Below are 17318 nucleotides of genomic sequence, written 5' to 3' on the forward strand. Positions count from 1 at the left end.
TGCTACGTGCTACGATATGATATGATATGATGAACTGACGGACCCGATGGCGGTCGGCTATGTTACGATTAACGACGATACGAGTATTTTTAGAGAGTTAGACGGAGTTCTGCTGTTTCTTTCGCGGTCTCTCACTATTCTCTCTGTTGTTTTATTCTACCTTAATTGATTCCATGGGTCATCTTTTCTCTTTTACCTCGTTAGTATACACTACTTACTATATTACGAATATCAGATAATTCAGATTGTTCCTTTTATCAACAGGGATCTTAATTAGTCACTAGTGGTTGTTTGATGGTAGGTAGATGGGGGTTGCGAGAAAGCAAAGTGCGATTCTATTTGATTTCGCTCCCGCTTAATCATCCCAGAACTGAGTACATTTCCACCGCTCCTGCTCATCGAGGCAATGCAATGTATTCTAGCGATGTTGAGCCCTTTCAAATTATAGATTTACATTCACGTTTCTCGACTCCAGCATGATGCTTCTACCGCTACATGCATAGTAAGTCCCGACTCTTCCGCTTCCGTACATCAGAATATATATCCGTATACAGTATTCTCCATCCCCCACACTCAAACAGTAAGATTAGCCCTCTGGAAGCTAAACCCAAAGTCCTCAAACACAGCACACTTCTCCGTAACCCCCGGATTCTCCACAATCGACGGGGGCATATCGAGAACACTGACATTCCGCTCCGCGACCTCATACTCAGGCATGTAGTATCCACGAGGTCCGAAAATCTGGTACGTCGAAGCATAGGCAGGCCCACGAAGCTTCAGCATCTCCAGATCAGGGTTGGGATTACGGGTGCGGAAGAAAGAACCGAAGATATCGTTCATGAGACGGGAATGCAGGATGTCTCGCTTGTTGTAGTATGGGGAGACATTCTTCGTCTTGCTGTTGAGAGTGCCCCAGGCAGGAAGCACATCTGCGGAGTGGCACGTGGCGTTGAAATCCGTGTTGGGGGAGCAGATGCTGGGGACATCTACGGTGGTTTGGACGTGGCCGTGTCGGACTTCGATTTCCCAGAGGTGAGGGAATGCGTGGCGGCCGCCGTGGCGGAGGAGGTAGGCTTGTGGGCAGGTCCATTCGCTGTGGGTGAGGGCGTCGGCGACGGTGTTTCGGACGCTGTCCGGGTCTGAGGCGTTTAGGGGAAAGGCGTTGGTGGCGATGAGGGATTTGATGAGGGAGGTGGGGTAGGCGTAGCTGTAGACGAGCTCGAGAGCTGCTTCGCTTGCCCCGAGGTTTGGGACGTATTGGTCGACGTAGAGGGCCGCCTCGGTGGTGACTGTTGTGAACATGGTGGGGACGCGGTTGGGGAGCCGGTTCGAGGCGAGAAGACGGTAGAATTGGTCGTCGATGATGCCGCTGTCGGTGTCGTCTACTATGGGCATTAAGGGCTCGATTGATGCGAGGATCTCGGATGAATGTAGCCAGTCGCTGGCGATGGTCTCGGTGGAGGCTGTCATGGCGGCTTCGAACTCGGTTGTGTTGTCCAGGTACCGGGTTGCTGGGACTGATCTCAGGCAGGAGATGAGGGCGGTTTCGGATGTGGTGCCGTTGCAGCCGACAGCCCCTGCGATGTTGGGAGTGACGATCTTGGTATACACCTCGCGTGTGAACCAGGGAAGGTCTACGGGGGCGGACTGCACAATGGCACCGGAGAATAGGCCATGGGCTGCGGTTGAAGAGAGCAGCGCAATGACACTCTGGCCTCCGGCGGATTGGCCAAAGATGGTGACATGGTTTGGATCTCCACCAAATGCTTCGATGTACTTGTTAACCCACTTCAATGCGAGGATTTGGTCGCGTGTGCCGTAATTGCCCGTGGTGAGGTTGCCCGTGGTTAGCCACCCTAGAGCACCGACTCGGTAGTTGACCGTCACAACAACGACGTCGTTACGGCTAGCGAAATTTCCTCCATCGTAGTCGACCATGGACGCGGTTCCACTGGTGAACGCACCACCGTAAAAGTATACCGCGACAGGCTTGCGGGTGGACTTTCTGTCGTGTGAAGAGGGCAGGACAGGGGAATAGACGTTCAGGTATAGGCAGTCCTCCGAGATACCGCCGTTGTCGAGTGTACCGAAGCCCGAAACTGATTGAATGCACGAGTCCGCCAGTTCAGTCGCGTCAATCTTCTTGGGACCTGAGTAAGGGCGTGGGGGTGCGAATCGCAGGTTTCTGACTGGCGGGTCTGCGAAGGGAATGCCTAGGAATCGAAACGAGCGCCCATCACGATAGCCAGTCATATGGTAGTCGTCGAATGAGATAGAGATCTTTGACTTGTTCACGGCTTCCCTGTCCTTGTCGGTAGTAGGAGGCACGCTGGAGGTGCAAAGGGCAGGCAGTTGTCGATCACACGGAGCGGAAATAACTTGCTTACGGCTCTGAGAGTATGCCTGACAGCCATCGGGCGAGCCTTTGGCTATCCAAAAGGAGCTATTTGCCCCCACATCCTTCGTGTAAACCAGATAGTCGAGCTGGTACCCTATCTCTGTGGCGTTGGCTTGGGATACATCCTGTAGCGGATAGAGGGCTTCGCCAATGGATGCACACCGAGATTCTGCACTGAGGTATGGCAGTCGGTCGTAGACCAAGACTGCGGCGGTGCCATTGTTGCCTGGGGCCAAGTTGTTATACTTCAGAGCTTGAAGGGTACCCAGAGAATCAATGCTGGGATGGGATCTTGCATCTGCTGGCGGAGCTGGGGCCGCCAAAGCAGAGCCAAAGAGAAGCAAAGAGCCCACGATAGACTGAAGCTGCATTGTCACAGACTTTGGCTACCCAGTGCACGCAAGAACAAACCACCAGGAAAGGCAGCAGCCGTTTTTAAAACCTTCATCGCTGCCAAGAGAGGTGGCCGAGAAATCTGGGCTTGGGACCATCAGTTATTCGGGATGGCCGGAAGAACACTTCTTTGAGTCAGTCGAGCGACAGAAACTGCCATAGATGGAGCATACACAGCCAAATCGGTACTGGCGGAAGCTGGGGTGCATTGATGCTAGAACTGCGGAAGCTGGGGCATCGGTTGTTCCTGAGAGAAGATTCCATTTATCTAGCCGAGGCAGCCAATATGAATGGCTCTCTCGGCAAACAACCACCGGAACCTGCTTCCTTGGCACGCGGCTGCCAACGGTTGATCAACGATGATGGCTAGAGGTGTGGAGGCAGTGAAAATCAAGGATCGTATGAGTCTAAATGGAAAAGAAGAACGAAGAAGCTCCCTCACAGGAGCAATCAGTCAGGTTACCAATTTTCGCCTTTACATTCTCACAGATCCGGCTTAGTGCTCCCTGAACGTCCTAGCCCTATGTTCTGGTGTGCAGCTGATAGCAACGACTCGGATCCGCGATAAGAATGATGTGCCACCCATTCACCACGTTGGTGATCGAAACATAGCATCGTAAGTGTCATAGATTTCTGTGGTTATCGGAAATGTTGTTCTGTAAAGTGCATAATGGTTGCGATGTTGCTGTAAGCACTTCTGGGCTAGTATGGCTCCTTCGCGTTATATAGTAGCGGTGTTCCAAGTACTGGCGCTGGTACTTGAAGCGCGAAGTACATCAAACTTCTTGATGAATTGTTCTGCTATAGCGCTTTGGTAGGGTTTGAATGACTTGGACACCAAATCAATTCAAACTTGTTAGCTCGCCAGGTTCATGTGTTCCGAGGTTATTGGAAGCCTTAACTTTGTGCTGCCAACCGTAGGTGTAAGTGCATATAAACAAGTGTGTGTTTGTGAAATGCACTGATCCATTCCGTCGCGATCGCGTGGCCAATTCAAGCAATACTGCCTATGCAAAGGCTTCCAGGCGACAGGAAGCCAAAGTGTTTACAAGTATGGAGAGGACTAGAGTAGTGTTATAGATTAGGTGATTTTGCTACCGAGAAACATGATTTGTAGGGACACACCAATCAGTCCAGTGTAACCGTCCATGTGAATTATGAGCCACACTGATAGCCTCGAGAATGAGAGTATCTAGAAGAGAGCGTGACTTTCGAAATGCTGGAAAGTCAGATCATAAACGTAAGGTGCAAGTGCAGTTGGCTATATGTATGAAGAAGTAGAAAGAAGAGACAACAGTAAGAGTTCACGCACATTCACAACCCAGAATCAGGAAATATGCGGGAATAAGAAAGGTTGGATTTTTCTTTAATGAGGACAGGTACAGGTTCACACTTACCGTATAGTAACTTCGCTGGAACTAATAGAGATAAGGTGTGCTTGTTGCTTAGACACTACAGGGCTAGAGGCAAAAATGGGGGCTACAATAGGCTTCAGTATACATGGAAAAGTTGTCAACAAAAAGGTAGCGCACCGGATTCACTTCACTGACTAGTAAGGATATATGGGGGAGAGTGACTCAGGGAAAAAACTGGTAAGAATCGGTGGGTCGGGGGACCAGTTAGTCTGCAGAGGTGAACTGTTTGTTACTTTCGGTAAAGTAGGAAAGGTTTACGAAGATGGAGAGGAGGTATATGAATATCATCTATAGAAAGTAAGGAACAGTATGAGATGGTGAGAGCCTCATGGGGTGCGGATGCGGGAAGACATGACATAGACCAAAAAGGGAAGGACCCGAATAGCTTCACCACCACCAGCATCCCACCACACCCACCAATTCACGCCCCTCAAGGGAAACTAGGCCGCCAGAATCAATACCTGGGCAAATAGGCCACCCAAATTACCCTTTTTAGAATGAAAAAAGGGAACAGACAAGGGAAGTTCTGGGAAGTAATCAGTAACCAAACCCAGGGTAACCGAGTGGCTTAAAGCCGGGCCCGTAGTTCTGCCTGTCCCTTAGGCCGTGTAGAACCAGAGACACTCGGCAGTCCTGGGTACGATTCCGGGCATGGGCGAGCTGGCCCTTGACACGTAGCACGTAGGCTCAAGAACGTGCCATCGTCATGCTGGAAATCGTCTGCAAAAACCGCACTAAGCGGTTTTCGTAGCCTCCTATGGGTTGGCAACCCATAGATGCAGGTGAGCTTTTTGCTTTTTTGTATAGATAGATATGTCCCCTTCTTAGTTGCGCGGCTAGAGACGTTTGAAAGAAAGATGCTGAAAAAGATGCGAAGAGACTCTACCCTACCAGGAACATGTTTTGATTATTCGAGGGTTTGTGCCTGATTCAGGCAAACATTTACAATTCACCGTTGGGGGTTGTATTTTCCCATGACTCTTGTCTATTGTTGAATGCTTTCATTCAGTTATTGACGAATAATTCGGACATAAATCCATTACTGTCGTTTGATCTGCTGCTTAGATAGAAGATGCTGGTGACGGCTAATATATTAGACGTAAAATGAAAAAGACTAGTATAACAGATATTGATCTCGGACATATCTGCAGTAATAAGACGATGCTTGAAGTTCCTTCAACTTACTGAATTGATCAAAGAAGCTGGATATAATCTACTCACAGAGCAGCTGCAGGTTTAGACGTGGACTGCTGGGCAAGAGAGGAAACAAATTACACAAGGTATTGACCCCCCCCGAAGCAGAATGACTGTTGGTTCCGAGAATTGTGGAGGTTAGGGGGTTGAGAAGGTCAGGCGGAGATTACTGTGTCTTAGTTGGTTCGCATTTTCCTTTTCTTATCCATATACCATCCATTGTATCTTCGACTGCAGTCTCAATACCGATCCAAATGACCCCAACGCTGGATCAGTCCAGTTGTCATTCCCCAAAATTTTAGTATATAGTTGATATGTTTGTCTTTATATAGCACGTTTTGTGATTGGGTGATGAGAGTCGTAGGAAACCCAAAACGTACGGGATCTAGAAACTGGCTCCTTGCAGTCGGGCAGCAGAACACGATACAATAGGTACTGCTCTTTGTTTACTTTGGATCCTGAGCGCAGATCAAGCCAGGTCAATAATGTCTTGCCGATGACATTGTATGTCTTAGCCGCTGCTGTCCACTCAGCTTTGTTTTTGGGGCATGTAAAAGGCATAATATAAGCAACCAAAGGGCAATTATGATAGTAATAAGAATGAATGCTACTTTGCATAGGAAGAAAAATCCAAGTATTTGACATTCGTATAAGAGAAGAAACATAAAATATAATAACTATTAAGTATTGAGTGCTCTGTAGTAGGTTGTTGTTGTTACACAAGTAAATGCAGAAACCGCATAAGGATAAACGCTTGGGGAAAGCACGGTGGAGGACATAGTTGTACTCACCCCCGGTCTCCAAAGGACGGCTCAGGTAAAGGCGAAGAAAAAATTCAACTGGCGCGCTCTTCTTCCATTAAAAGCTGTATAGTTTTGACTGTCTAATGACCAGCTTTTCTTGGACTATACATGCAGTAAGGATTCTTGCGTGTTGAGGAAGAACAAAAGCGAAGAGAAGTACAGGAAAGTACTCTTCATTAAGAAAGAGATATGGATATCCTTCTGTCCCTTCACCATCGTTTTCCATAAGCCTCCACTTCTCTGTCTCTGAATCTACCTTGCGCTGGTTTGCGCGGCCTCGCACAGCAAAAACTAAGGCACTGAATTCAGAGAAGAGTATGGAGTCTTCCCGAGCTTCCTTCGTATCAATGAGATGAATAGCCAGATGAGGATAGGCTTGCCCATCAACAGGCCTTGGTTCTGGCTCTAAGACCCTGGAAGCAGACCACCAATCACGCCCCTTACCGTAAGGACATGTGAGATCCGTTTCCAACCAATAGGTACTGTCTGGTGCTCTGACGCAAAATGTTAGCAGAAGCATGATGTTTGCCATGGAGTGATATTATTTGCAAGGAGCGTACTGAACAAATGAAGCCCTTGATGAATCATTACCTCACGGGTCGCACGATCATGGATAAGGCTAGCTATCTGGCTACAGCGGACTTTGGGCGACAGTTTGCCGATGAACTGATCAATGTTCGCAAATCCGCGTATCTCAGGATAGGATTTCCGTAATTGAGTTGACTCCATAGGACGAAAAGAGACCGGAGGAAAGATTGTAGAACAAGTCTGGGGATTGTCCAACTGCTCAAAGTCAAACCGAATTACATGTTCGACACACTTAAGATTGTGGAAATTCACATGACCATCGGTAGGCACATATCCTCTAAGTTCCATGACTTTGTCAAACAGATTGTCGAGACCACGGCGAACCCTCGAGACAGTTGACAGCATCGACAATGATCTTTGAGACATCGCGTATGTCTTGTGTTGGTGTGTGCTTGATCTGGTATACCCGAGAAAAATATTGTAGCCTTGTATCCTGGGACAGGTAAATAAGTGGATCATGCAAGATTGAGGGGCGTGTAAGTGCTTTCTTTTCTGTGTGATGTGAGTTTGTCTCCGTCAGCGATGGTATCACGTGGACAGCTCTTTGTGTAATGGAAATTGTCCAGCAGGAGCCACAAGGTGTCTTATTTAACTGTCAGCATCGAGAGTATAGCCCCCATACTATTTTATTCAGAAGATCACTATAGTCGATCTAATCAGTAAAGCGAACAGTTTGTTCGGCATCTCCCGCCTAATAGAGGCAGTAGTGGAAATAATTTTGTAGTAGCTGACAGTATTCCATGGGTAGAACTGAAAAGTAGGGGAGAGCACCTTTTCATGCTAGATGGACCTAAAGCAACTCCCGTGATTAACTAACCATATGAATTTTATTAGATTAGAGGATTCATCAGAAAGAAGAAACGGAAGGAATGTTCCTGAAGGGTTCTATCCTTTCCTTTTGGGGTCCAAGCTACTATCAGCTGAGATACTCACTCCCTGTCCAGATAACTAACAACTAGTTCAAGAGCAGTGACTGCTAACCATCTGGCGTTTGACCAGGAAGTGGCTCACATGAACGGCAGGAAAACACCGTGATGGTCATCAAGTGGTTCTTTAGTTGTTCAGAACATAAGGGAGAAAAAATCGCCGGAAGAGATGTTTAGGTAAAATGTATACCTACAGTAGGCGTATCTTCCACATAATAAGGATAGTACATACCCATTCTATGGCATCTCCCACATACTTAGCAGGTCAAGTCTCGCTGAAAAACGCCGTGCAATGCTTGAAATTGATAAACAGCAAACATGGGAGAGAAGATAAATCGGGGTCTCGGGGTATTGATACCCCGCAAGAACCTGGACCAATCATCGTTCCAGGAAGAGGGTATGACCGTAATTAACTAATCTCCAATTCCTTTCATCTGCCTCAAACACACGATATGCAATCTAAGCAACTAGATTGAACTAAAGTCAACAACTAAATAAATCGGCTAGCTATCAAGCTAGTCAGCTGGTGAATCCAGCAGCAAAAACAATGTCATCCTCATCCATCAACCCGGACGACATCAATCTGCTAGCGCAATTTCTAGCCCACGAACAAATCCCAGCATCATCCCACCCCCCAATCAATACTGACTGCATCGTGATATGTGTCTCGGCTGTGCTTTATCCCGCAGAAGCCGTCTTCAAACACCTAGAGCGCAACCCCCAATTAACGAAAACACTCGTTCTATGTGGTGGAATCGGCCACTCCACGCCTCATCTCTACGAGGCCGTATCGAGGCACCCAGACTACGCACACCTCGTCCCAGAAATCACAGGCAAGCCAGAATCTCACGTCCTGCATACCATCTTCACGCGATGCTTTGATGCCACTTTTATTCAAAAATCCGGCTGCACGGTTCTACTAGAGGATAAGTCCACGAATTGCGGACAGAATGCCTTAGAAACACGGGCATTATTGACAAGGAACGGTATCCCGGAACCTAAATCTATGATTGTTGTGCAGGATCCGACCATGGCTCGGCGGACGGTTGCCTCATTTGAAAAGGCGTATGCGCCGAGCCCCCCGAAGTTGCTCAGCTGGCCGATTATAGTGCCTCGAGTTAAGCTTGAGGAGGGTGAGTTGGTATATGATGATGATGGTAGTATGCCAGGGGTGACGGGAACATTGTGGAGTATGTCACGCTTCTTGGGTCTGGTTCTGGGTGAGATTCCACGGCTGAGAGATGATGAGCATGGGTATGGGCCCATGGGGAAAGGGTTTATTGGTCATGTTGATATTCCGGAGGAGGTTGAACACGCGTATTCTAGGGTCCAAAGGGGGATAGGAGAAGATTCGGCAAAGAGATAGATTGGTTGTTTTCAGGTTGTGTTGTGGCTGTGGTTTTACTATGGGGAATCTCGCGATCGGAACTGCCGAGATATCCACTAGAGACCCATCTTCATGATACCATGTTGTGTGTATCATACTCGTACTTACATAGAAATGTATTGTAAATATCAGGTTTGTCACGTATTGTGGCGTATATAACAGTATATATTAAGTAGCATATGGTACCATACGTAAGCAAATACGGCATCTCCCATCCGATGCACTTTCTTGTCTCTGTTAAATCTTCCACCGAACACAAGCTTCGAAGTCTGCAGGTACGTAAGCTTGAATCCGAAATCTATGCACTCTTGTCGACTGATGAGTGCACGTTCCAGCAATCATGAGACTTGCCAACGCTAGACCCTGACTCGTGGATTGCCAAGCGACCCTGTAGAACCGCTAAAGGGACTTAATTCTTGACTCTTCGTCAGCTCCGACATGATCATCGCTGCAATATCCCCTTCGAAGTAGCCGAGCGCCCGTCAGCGCTCGTCTCGAAGCCGGCGGGGTCCCTGCTCCTGATTTGATTTCTCCGTGAATAAGAAATTGCTCTGAAAGGCCTGAGCTAAAGCTTGACCTCTGATTCACGAGAAGAGAATGATCGGCATCGGTCCAGGAACGGGAACCCAACGGGACGAAACAATGAATCCAGAATTAATATCGAGGAACCCTGCCGTCTCCTACCGTCGTGTCAATCCTTGCAGGCACCTCATATGAGCTGAGGTGATAGGGGCGGCTATGGATTCTCCGGTGGGAGGAGCTGCCCACGAGGTATGTGGCATACTGGATGCTTATAAAAGGCCGGCGGCAATTGCTGCGATCGGTTGAGACCAAGCAGAGAGACACTTGCAAAGTAGCTTCTCACCATGCCTTCTCTTTCCATCCTCGCTCTCGCCCTCGCCCCGTTGCTGGTCAACGGCCAGCTCTCCGGTAGCGTCGGTCCGCTCACTTCGGCACACTCCAAGGCTGCGACCAAGACGTGTAACATCCTGGACTATGGCGCTGTGGCGGACAACTCCACCGACATTGGGTCCGCCCTCTCAGAAGCCTGGGATGCGTGCTCGGATGGAGGTCTGATCTATATTCCTCCTGGTGACTATGCGATGGATACCTGGGTGTCTCTGTCAGGAGGCAAGGCGACCGCCATCATCCTGGACGGTACTATTTACCGTACTGGCACCGATGGAGGTAATATGATCCTAGTGGAGAATTCTTCCGACTTCGAGTTGTACAGCAACTCGTCCTCTGGTGCCGTCCAGGGATTCGGATATGTGTACCACCGGGAGGGCGATCTTGATGGGCCACGGATTTTGCGACTCCAGGATGTGAGCAATTTCGCGGTGCATGATATCATTCTCGTGGACGCGCCAGCCTTCCACTTCGTCATGGACGACTGCTCCGATGGAGAAGTGTATAACATGGCTATCCGGGGTGGTAACTCGGGCGGCTTGGATGGAATTGATGTGTGGGGTAGCAACATCTGGGTTCACGACGTACGTTCCACATCATACCACAATGGAAAGCTTCCAGTGCTGATACATGTACCCAGGTCGAGGTGACCAACAAGGATGAATGTGTCACGGTCAAGGTAGGGCCCACCTGGTATGACCATCCCTAGCTCGGTTACTGACAACCCGCAGAGCCCTGCCAACAACATCCTAGTGGAAAGCATTTACTGCAACTGGAGTGGAGGTTGTGCGATGGGTTCTCTCGGCGCTGACACCGATATCACTGATATTCTGTACCGCAACGTTTACACCTGGAGTTCCAACCAGATGTACATGATCAAGAGCAATGGCGGTAGTGGGACAGTCAAGAACACCCTTCTGGAAAACTTTATTGGTATGTCTGGCCCACTCGAACTAGGTATATACGGCCTCCGGCTAATGCGTTGCAGGACACGGCAACGCCTATTCTCTGGATGTTGACAGCTACTGGAGCAGCATGACAGCCGTGGATGGTGACGGCGTGGAACTGAGTAACATCACGTTCAAGAACTGGAAGGGAACGGAGGCGGATGGTGCCGAACGCGGGCCCATCAAGGTGGTATGCTCGGACACGGCCCCTTGCACCGACATCACCATCGAGGATTTTGCCATGTGGACCGAAAGCGGCGATGAGCAGACCTACACCTGCGAGTCGGCGTATGGTGATGGATTTTGCCTCGAAGACAGCGATTCCACCACCTCGTACACGACCACCCAGACTGTCACCACGGCGCCCTCAGGATATTCGGCCACCACGATGGCAGCGGATCTCACCACGGACTTTGGCACGACCGCGTCCATCCCCATCCCTACCATCCCGACTTCCTTCTATCCCGGCGTGACGGCGATCAGTCCCTTGGCATCGGCTGCCACGACGGCTTGAAATCGAGAATGATTCATTCTTTGCTACCCTTTGGCAGGGGTGGAATAGGTGAGGGCAGGTGTGTACACTGTGTAGATAGTTTGCCAGTGAGTTAATGAGTAATTAATAACACATTTAACTGGCGGTGTATCTCTTAAGATGATTTCATTTCCTTTACTTCAAGATCTGCATCCAGAGGATGGAAGAATGCGCAATTTATGCATATATAATGCGTGATTGGCTGGCGATGAAAAGAAATGAGACCATCGGCCCTGCAGATCCCGCCATCTTAAGGTTTCTTCCGTGAGTTTTTCTTTGATGCTCATCTCATCCTCGTGTCTTGTGTAATCATCCATCATTAATCACCGAGCACATCCTCCTCCGCATCCGGATGTCTTGTTTCTTGTCGCTTCTCTCCCTCTCCACTTCCCCTTCACTTCTTCTTCACTTTCTTTCACTCTCACAAAATGACATCTGTTTGGCAGCCTCACTGAACGAGATTCTGCTCCCGATCGCAAGTTGAGATGCGACCAGAAAATTGCCGCCGATAAGCTTCGCTGATTTTCTGTCTCAACCCCGCAATTCCAAACCGACCGGATCAACCCCGAGGAATCTATTCTTCAACTTGTCATCCTCACATCGCCGTGATCATGACGGGCGCATCCAAACCAGATGAGGCAGAGCCCGTGTTATCGACGCTGGAAGGGGCTTCGAACCCGCCGACGCCCAATGCTGCTGCTGCTGCCTATCGCTACAAGGCCGATCTGCTCAACCGCGCCATTCAAGACATCGGCATGGGCAGGTATCAGTGGCAGCTATTCGGCGTCATTGGATTCGGCTGGGCCAGCGACAACCTCTGGCCCATCGTCACCTCCCTCATCCTCGTCCCGGTGTCTTATGAGTTCGACGTCGCCCGGCCGCCGTTACTGTCCCTGGCCCAAAACATCGGGCTGCTAGCCGGCTCGCTCTTCTGGGGCTTCACCTGCGATCTGTTCGGTCGGCGATGGGCCTTCAACCTGACCATTGCCATCACCGCCATTTTCGGCCTGGTCGCTGCTGGCTCACCGTCTTTCGCAGCCGTGGGCGTCTTCGCTGCATTATGGTCCTTCGGCGTTGGCGGCAACCTGCCCGTCGACTCGGCCATCTTCCTCGAATTTCTCCCCGGTTCGCACCAGTACCTGCTCACGGTACTATCAATCAACTGGGCGCTCGCGCAGCTCCTCGCCAACCTCGTCGCATGGCCTCTGATCGGCGAAATGACCTGCGCCTCCGCCGACCACTGCACCAAGGCCTCCAACATGGGATGGCGGTACTTCCTCATCGCAATGGGCGGCCTCGCTCTTTTCATGTGCCTCGCCCGATGTCTATTCTTCACTCTCTACGAATCCCCGAAGTACCTCATGGGCAAAGGCCGCCACGAAGAATCCGTCGCCGTCGTTCATGAAGTCGCGCGTCGCAACGGCACCAGCTCCTCTCTATCCATAGACGACCTCCAAGACGACGGCCCCATCTCCAGCAGCACCGAAACAACCACCACCAACACCCCCACCCCAGCCTACACAGCACCCAACAACGGAGCCCTCAGCGCCCTCGACCACCTCCGCATGCGCCTCGAACCACTCTCCGCCCCCTACGTGCGCGCTCTCTTCCGCACCCCGCGCCGCGCCTGGTCCACGACCCTCATGATCCTCATCTGGGCTCTCGTAGGCCTCGGCTTCCCCCTATACAACAACTTCCTCCCCTACCTGCAGCAAATGCGCGGGATCCAATTCGGCGATGGCTCAACGTACATCACGTACCGCAACTCGCTCATTATCGCCGCGGTCGGCGTCCCCGGCAGCTTAGTCGGCGGAGTGATGGTCGAGATGCCTCGGTTAGGACGCAAGGGCACGCTCTGTCTCGCCACCCTCTCCACGGGCGCGTTTTTGCTCGCGTCCACGACGGCGAAGACCTCCAGTGCCCTATTGGGGTGGAACTGCGCCTACAGTTTTACTAGCAGTTTGCTGTATGCGGTGCTGTATGCGTACACGCCGGAGATATTCGAGACGCAGTATCGCGGCACTGGGAATGCGTTGGTCGGGGGCGCGAATCGGATTGGAGGGATCTTGGCGCCGATTATTGCTTTGGTGTCGAATATGGAGACCGCTGTGCCGGTGTATGTTAGTGGGGGGATGTTTGTGCTGGCCGGGTTGTTGGTCGTGTTGATACCGTATGAGACGAGGGGGAGGATGAGTTTATAGGTGTTGTTGTTGGGGGTACACAGTGTAAGTACCGGGATTAATTGGTAGGGGTGTGTGAATGCCGTGCTTGTATGACATGGCAGGGTATATTAGGAGGTACATAAAGGGAGGGACGGGGGGGAGACTTGTGACGATCATACTTTATGATGATATGAAGAATATGATATGACATACATGCACATGAACTGGTAGTATTTGTCTCCCCTTGCACTAATAGTAAATACTACATCCCAGCATTACCAAAAAAAATAGTTCATTACACCTTGAAAGAAATAGTTAGTTCCCACTACCCAAGAATCCTACAGCCGAGAAACTATCTATCCCTAGAGCAAAATGCATACAAAAGCCTGCATGCCTACACGCATACACACACATAATGCACACGCACATAAAATAATTTGATGATTAGAGTTTTGAAGGTAAGACAGACATGCAACTTAACTAGAAATTATTTATGCTTGTTTTCTGCGGGATTGCGCGTACTGTCTGCTAGAGTAATTTACTACTTAGCAGATACATGCATGAGAGGTAATTTGATGGGTCGGGGGTGTCTCCGGGGGATTAGGGAGTCAGTTAGGGGGTATTAGGTTGCTTAATTAGATATTGGGCTGTGTTTTGAGACTAGATATTATGGTTATGGTGTTTCGGGGAAGATATTACCATATCATTGAGGAAACTGAAAGGCTGAGAAGGGAATAGTACTGCTAATGGTAAAGTCACTGGTATATCACATCGGCTTATGCTCCCAGTGAAATGTTACACAACAATGCCTTTGCATGTTCTACAAACCACGATCCTTTGGATAAGTTGTCTTAGAAAGGATATATCAAGTCCGCTGAGATACTCCGGGTACCCGGTCAAGGTATCACACAGAGATTCAATCAAATAAATAGGAAGAGGTCACCTGGCGGGGTATCTAAATACATATAGTCTCACTATATATTTCTGTCATTGACAGTACACTTCCATCCAATCCCACGAAAACCATCACAATGACCCGCCCCCGCAGAGCAACTAAGAAAGAACCCAGCCGATATGAAGACCTCAGTCGATATGAAGATGTCCTCGGTCAACTGCCCATGCTGCAGGTCTACACCCACATCTTACTCCTTTTCTCTATGCCCGAAGGCATAACCCGTGACGACATCGTATCTGATCTGATATCGGCTGTCGCCTTGATCCGCGAGAAGGTGCCATGGATGGCGGGAAAGGTGATCAATGTTGATAAAAGTCCCGGTAACTCGGGGAGATATGTCGTTGTGCCTTGTCCGGCCCCGGACCGGCTTATTGAAGTGAAGGACGTCTCGCATGAGCTTCCGCCGTATCAGGAAATCCAGCGATTGAAGGCTCCGAATTACTTGCTGGACTCCAGTCTACTAGCACTCACTACGGCGTTCCCTCAGCGGTTCGAAGACTCAGAGGAGGATCCCTCCCGTGTGATCCGCCTCCAGGCGAATTTTGTCGAAGGGGGTGTGCTTATCGACTTTGCTACTCAACACAATATGACGGACGGCGGGGGGGTATTCGGCTTTGCCCGGCTTGTTGCTCAGGCTATGCGCGGCGAGAAGTTCTCTGACGATCTGTTGGAAAAGATAAATTGTGATAGACGCAATGTCGTTCCTCTTCTGCGTCCGGATGAGCCGATGCTAGACCATAGTCATTACCTGCTCCCTCCCAGTACAGATGTGCAGCTTGTGGAGTGCCCAGAACCAGCCCAGTGGCATGTTGTACGCCTGGCTGCAGCCAAGGTGACTGAGCTTAAGACATGGGCTACTCCGCCACCCGAAGAGTCAGATCCAGAGGTGCTTTTCACCACAGGCGACGATGCTATTAGCGCGTTTTTCTGGAAGAAGCTCACGATGATGCGGCATCAGCGTCGCAGTACGCCTGATACCCGATCAAGGTTCTCGCGTGCTATGGATGGCCGCAAAGTATTGGGTGTTCCAGCCGAGTATATGGGCGACCTTGTTCATAATGTAGCGACTTGGCTGACCATCGGTGAACTGATCGACCTGCCACTGCACGCGATAGCGTTCCACCTTCGCCGGGAAGTGAATCGCGCAAACACAGCGTACCATGTAAGAAGCTTTGCGACGTTTATTGCACAACAGCCGGATAAATCGGTAATCACATATGGTGGGGCCTTCAATCCCGATACAGATGTAGGAATGTCGTCGCTCTCGCGGGCAGATATCATGCACCATGAATTTGGAATACTCGGCCGCCCCGACTTCGTACGACGACCTAACTTCTCGGGAAACGTAGTGCCCGGTTTGCTATATATCTTTCCCATGCGGCCGGAGGGAGATTTAGACATGCTTGTTTGTTTGACCGATGCTGACATGGAGGCATTGAGACATGATCCGGAGTGGAATCATGTGGTAGAGTATATTGGATGAGCTGGTGGGATCCCTTCTGTAGCTCAGCGATTGATATTGGGATATCGAGATTTCTTGGACTTAGTTTGCTCAGCACCAATAAAAAGAAAGCACGAAAGAACCTCTGTAATAGTATTCACAGGGTCCTGTCCCTTACAAAGGTCCAAGCAGCATCTGTAAAAGCCACTCGTCATTGTGTAGTTGCGGGTCTCGTGTTAACAGAATGGAAAAGAGGTAAATCGTGAATTGTATATGAATATGTAGCTATGTTGCTTGTGTATGCATAAGCAACTGGGCAGATTAAAGTTTCCGGAGTGTGATGGTCCAATCCACCGAACCCCTCAATTGGTGGACCCTGGGTGACCGGTTCAATTCAACTAGGGCAATAGATTGTCAGCTTGTCTTCCTGTGGGCGGGCTGAACCGCAAGGTACAAGGGGCACTGAGGCATGATGATTCAATATTGACCCCACTGTTAGTTGTAGGTGGGCATGAATGACCCTGCGGAATCCGCATAGGAACAAGCTTGCCCGCTTGTTACTCCCCGCCATTCACATTCACAAACTTGAGGAGCTGCTAACCAATCAAAAGAGCTTAGAATGTGGTGAAGAATAGCGGAATTTCTTGGTTGACAGGTTGACGGGACAGATGGGCATCGTTAAACGTGCTAGCAGGAGGGTGTGCACCAAAGTGGTAGATGACATTAGTGTGATCGAACTGAGGGCTGCATGGTGACTGGCTGGAAGCGAACAGCGACGAATGCTAGATAGGGCAGCCCAAACTTATAAGTCTTGCCCTACAGCCGGTGGGAAGCAATAACCTGTTTGTAGTATGGCGGCCCACCAAAGAACGCAGCGAAGAAACTTGAGCTAAATGGTCAAGGCAAGGTTGCCTCTCTGAAGGTTTAGGTTGAGCTTGTAAGGAAGCCATTCCGGATATTGATCCGCACCTACCATAATAATTCCAGTCAAACATGCCCAGGAGCTAAGTGAATGTAAAACAGGGCCACGTTCCGACCAAAGATGCAGTGACGAACCGAATATAAAGCCACCAGATATAGTAACAGTGATGACCCAGGGAAAATTAAAGTCTCATTGTAGGTTAGGAAGATGCTCTCTCTCTAGTAATTTTTGTCTGTTCCCATATCCAGGCGTGTCAAGCCAATCATACAGTTGCCGAACACCCATGGCAATTGCTTAGAATGTCCGAGATAAGTCCTGTAAAGTTAGCTGTAGCGGGTACCGAGTG

At 49.7% G+C, this 17318-nt stretch overlaps 5 protein-coding genes across 5 annotated transcripts; 4 read left to right on the forward strand and 1 right to left on the reverse strand.

Annotated features, from left to right (window-relative positions):
• Positions 1-573: 573 nt before the first annotated feature.
• AtWU_03675 (putative cholinesterase) lies at positions 574-2769 on the reverse strand (the record flags this gene model as incomplete). The annotated part of the gene is made up of 1 exon (XM_035498787.1): positions 574-2769. One exon carries the CDS (start codon positions 2767-2769, stop codon positions 574-576), a length of 2196 nt encoding a protein of 731 aa, XP_035354680.1.
• A 5495-nt stretch (positions 2770-8264) lies between these two features.
• Positions 8265-9083, forward strand: AtWU_03676 (YdcF family protein; the record flags this gene model as incomplete). Its single annotated transcript, XM_035498788.1, has 1 exon — positions 8265-9083. One exon carries the CDS (start codon positions 8265-8267, stop codon positions 9081-9083), a length of 819 nt encoding a protein of 272 aa, XP_035354681.1.
• Positions 9084-9970: 887 nt separating this feature from the next.
• Positions 9971-11474, forward strand: AtWU_03677 (rhamnogalacturonase rhgA; the record flags this gene model as incomplete). Its single annotated transcript, XM_035498789.1, has 4 exons — positions 9971-10597; positions 10654-10692; positions 10745-10946; positions 11002-11474. The coding sequence occupies 4 exons, from the start codon at positions 9971-9973 to the stop codon at positions 11472-11474; spliced, it is 1341 nt and encodes a 446-aa protein (XP_035354682.1).
• Positions 11475-12103: 629 nt separating this feature from the next.
• AtWU_03678 (putative sugar transporter) lies at positions 12104-13693 on the forward strand (the record flags this gene model as incomplete). Its single annotated transcript, XM_035498790.1, has 1 exon — positions 12104-13693. The coding sequence occupies one exon, from the start codon at positions 12104-12106 to the stop codon at positions 13691-13693; it is 1590 nt and encodes a 529-aa protein (XP_035354683.1).
• A 992-nt stretch (positions 13694-14685) lies between these two features.
• On the forward strand, positions 14686-16092 carry AtWU_03679 (trichothecene 3-O-acetyltransferase; the record flags this gene model as incomplete). Its single annotated transcript, XM_035498791.1, has 1 exon — positions 14686-16092. One exon carries the CDS (start codon positions 14686-14688, stop codon positions 16090-16092), a length of 1407 nt encoding a protein of 468 aa, XP_035354684.1.
• Between the last annotated feature and the right edge of the window lie 1226 nt (positions 16093-17318).

Source organism: Aspergillus tubingensis (genome assembly GCF_013340325.1).
Source record: "Aspergillus tubingensis WU-2223L DNA, scaffold_5, whole genome shotgun sequence".
NCBI lineage: Eukaryota > Fungi > Ascomycota > Eurotiomycetes > Eurotiales > Aspergillaceae > Aspergillus > Aspergillus tubingensis.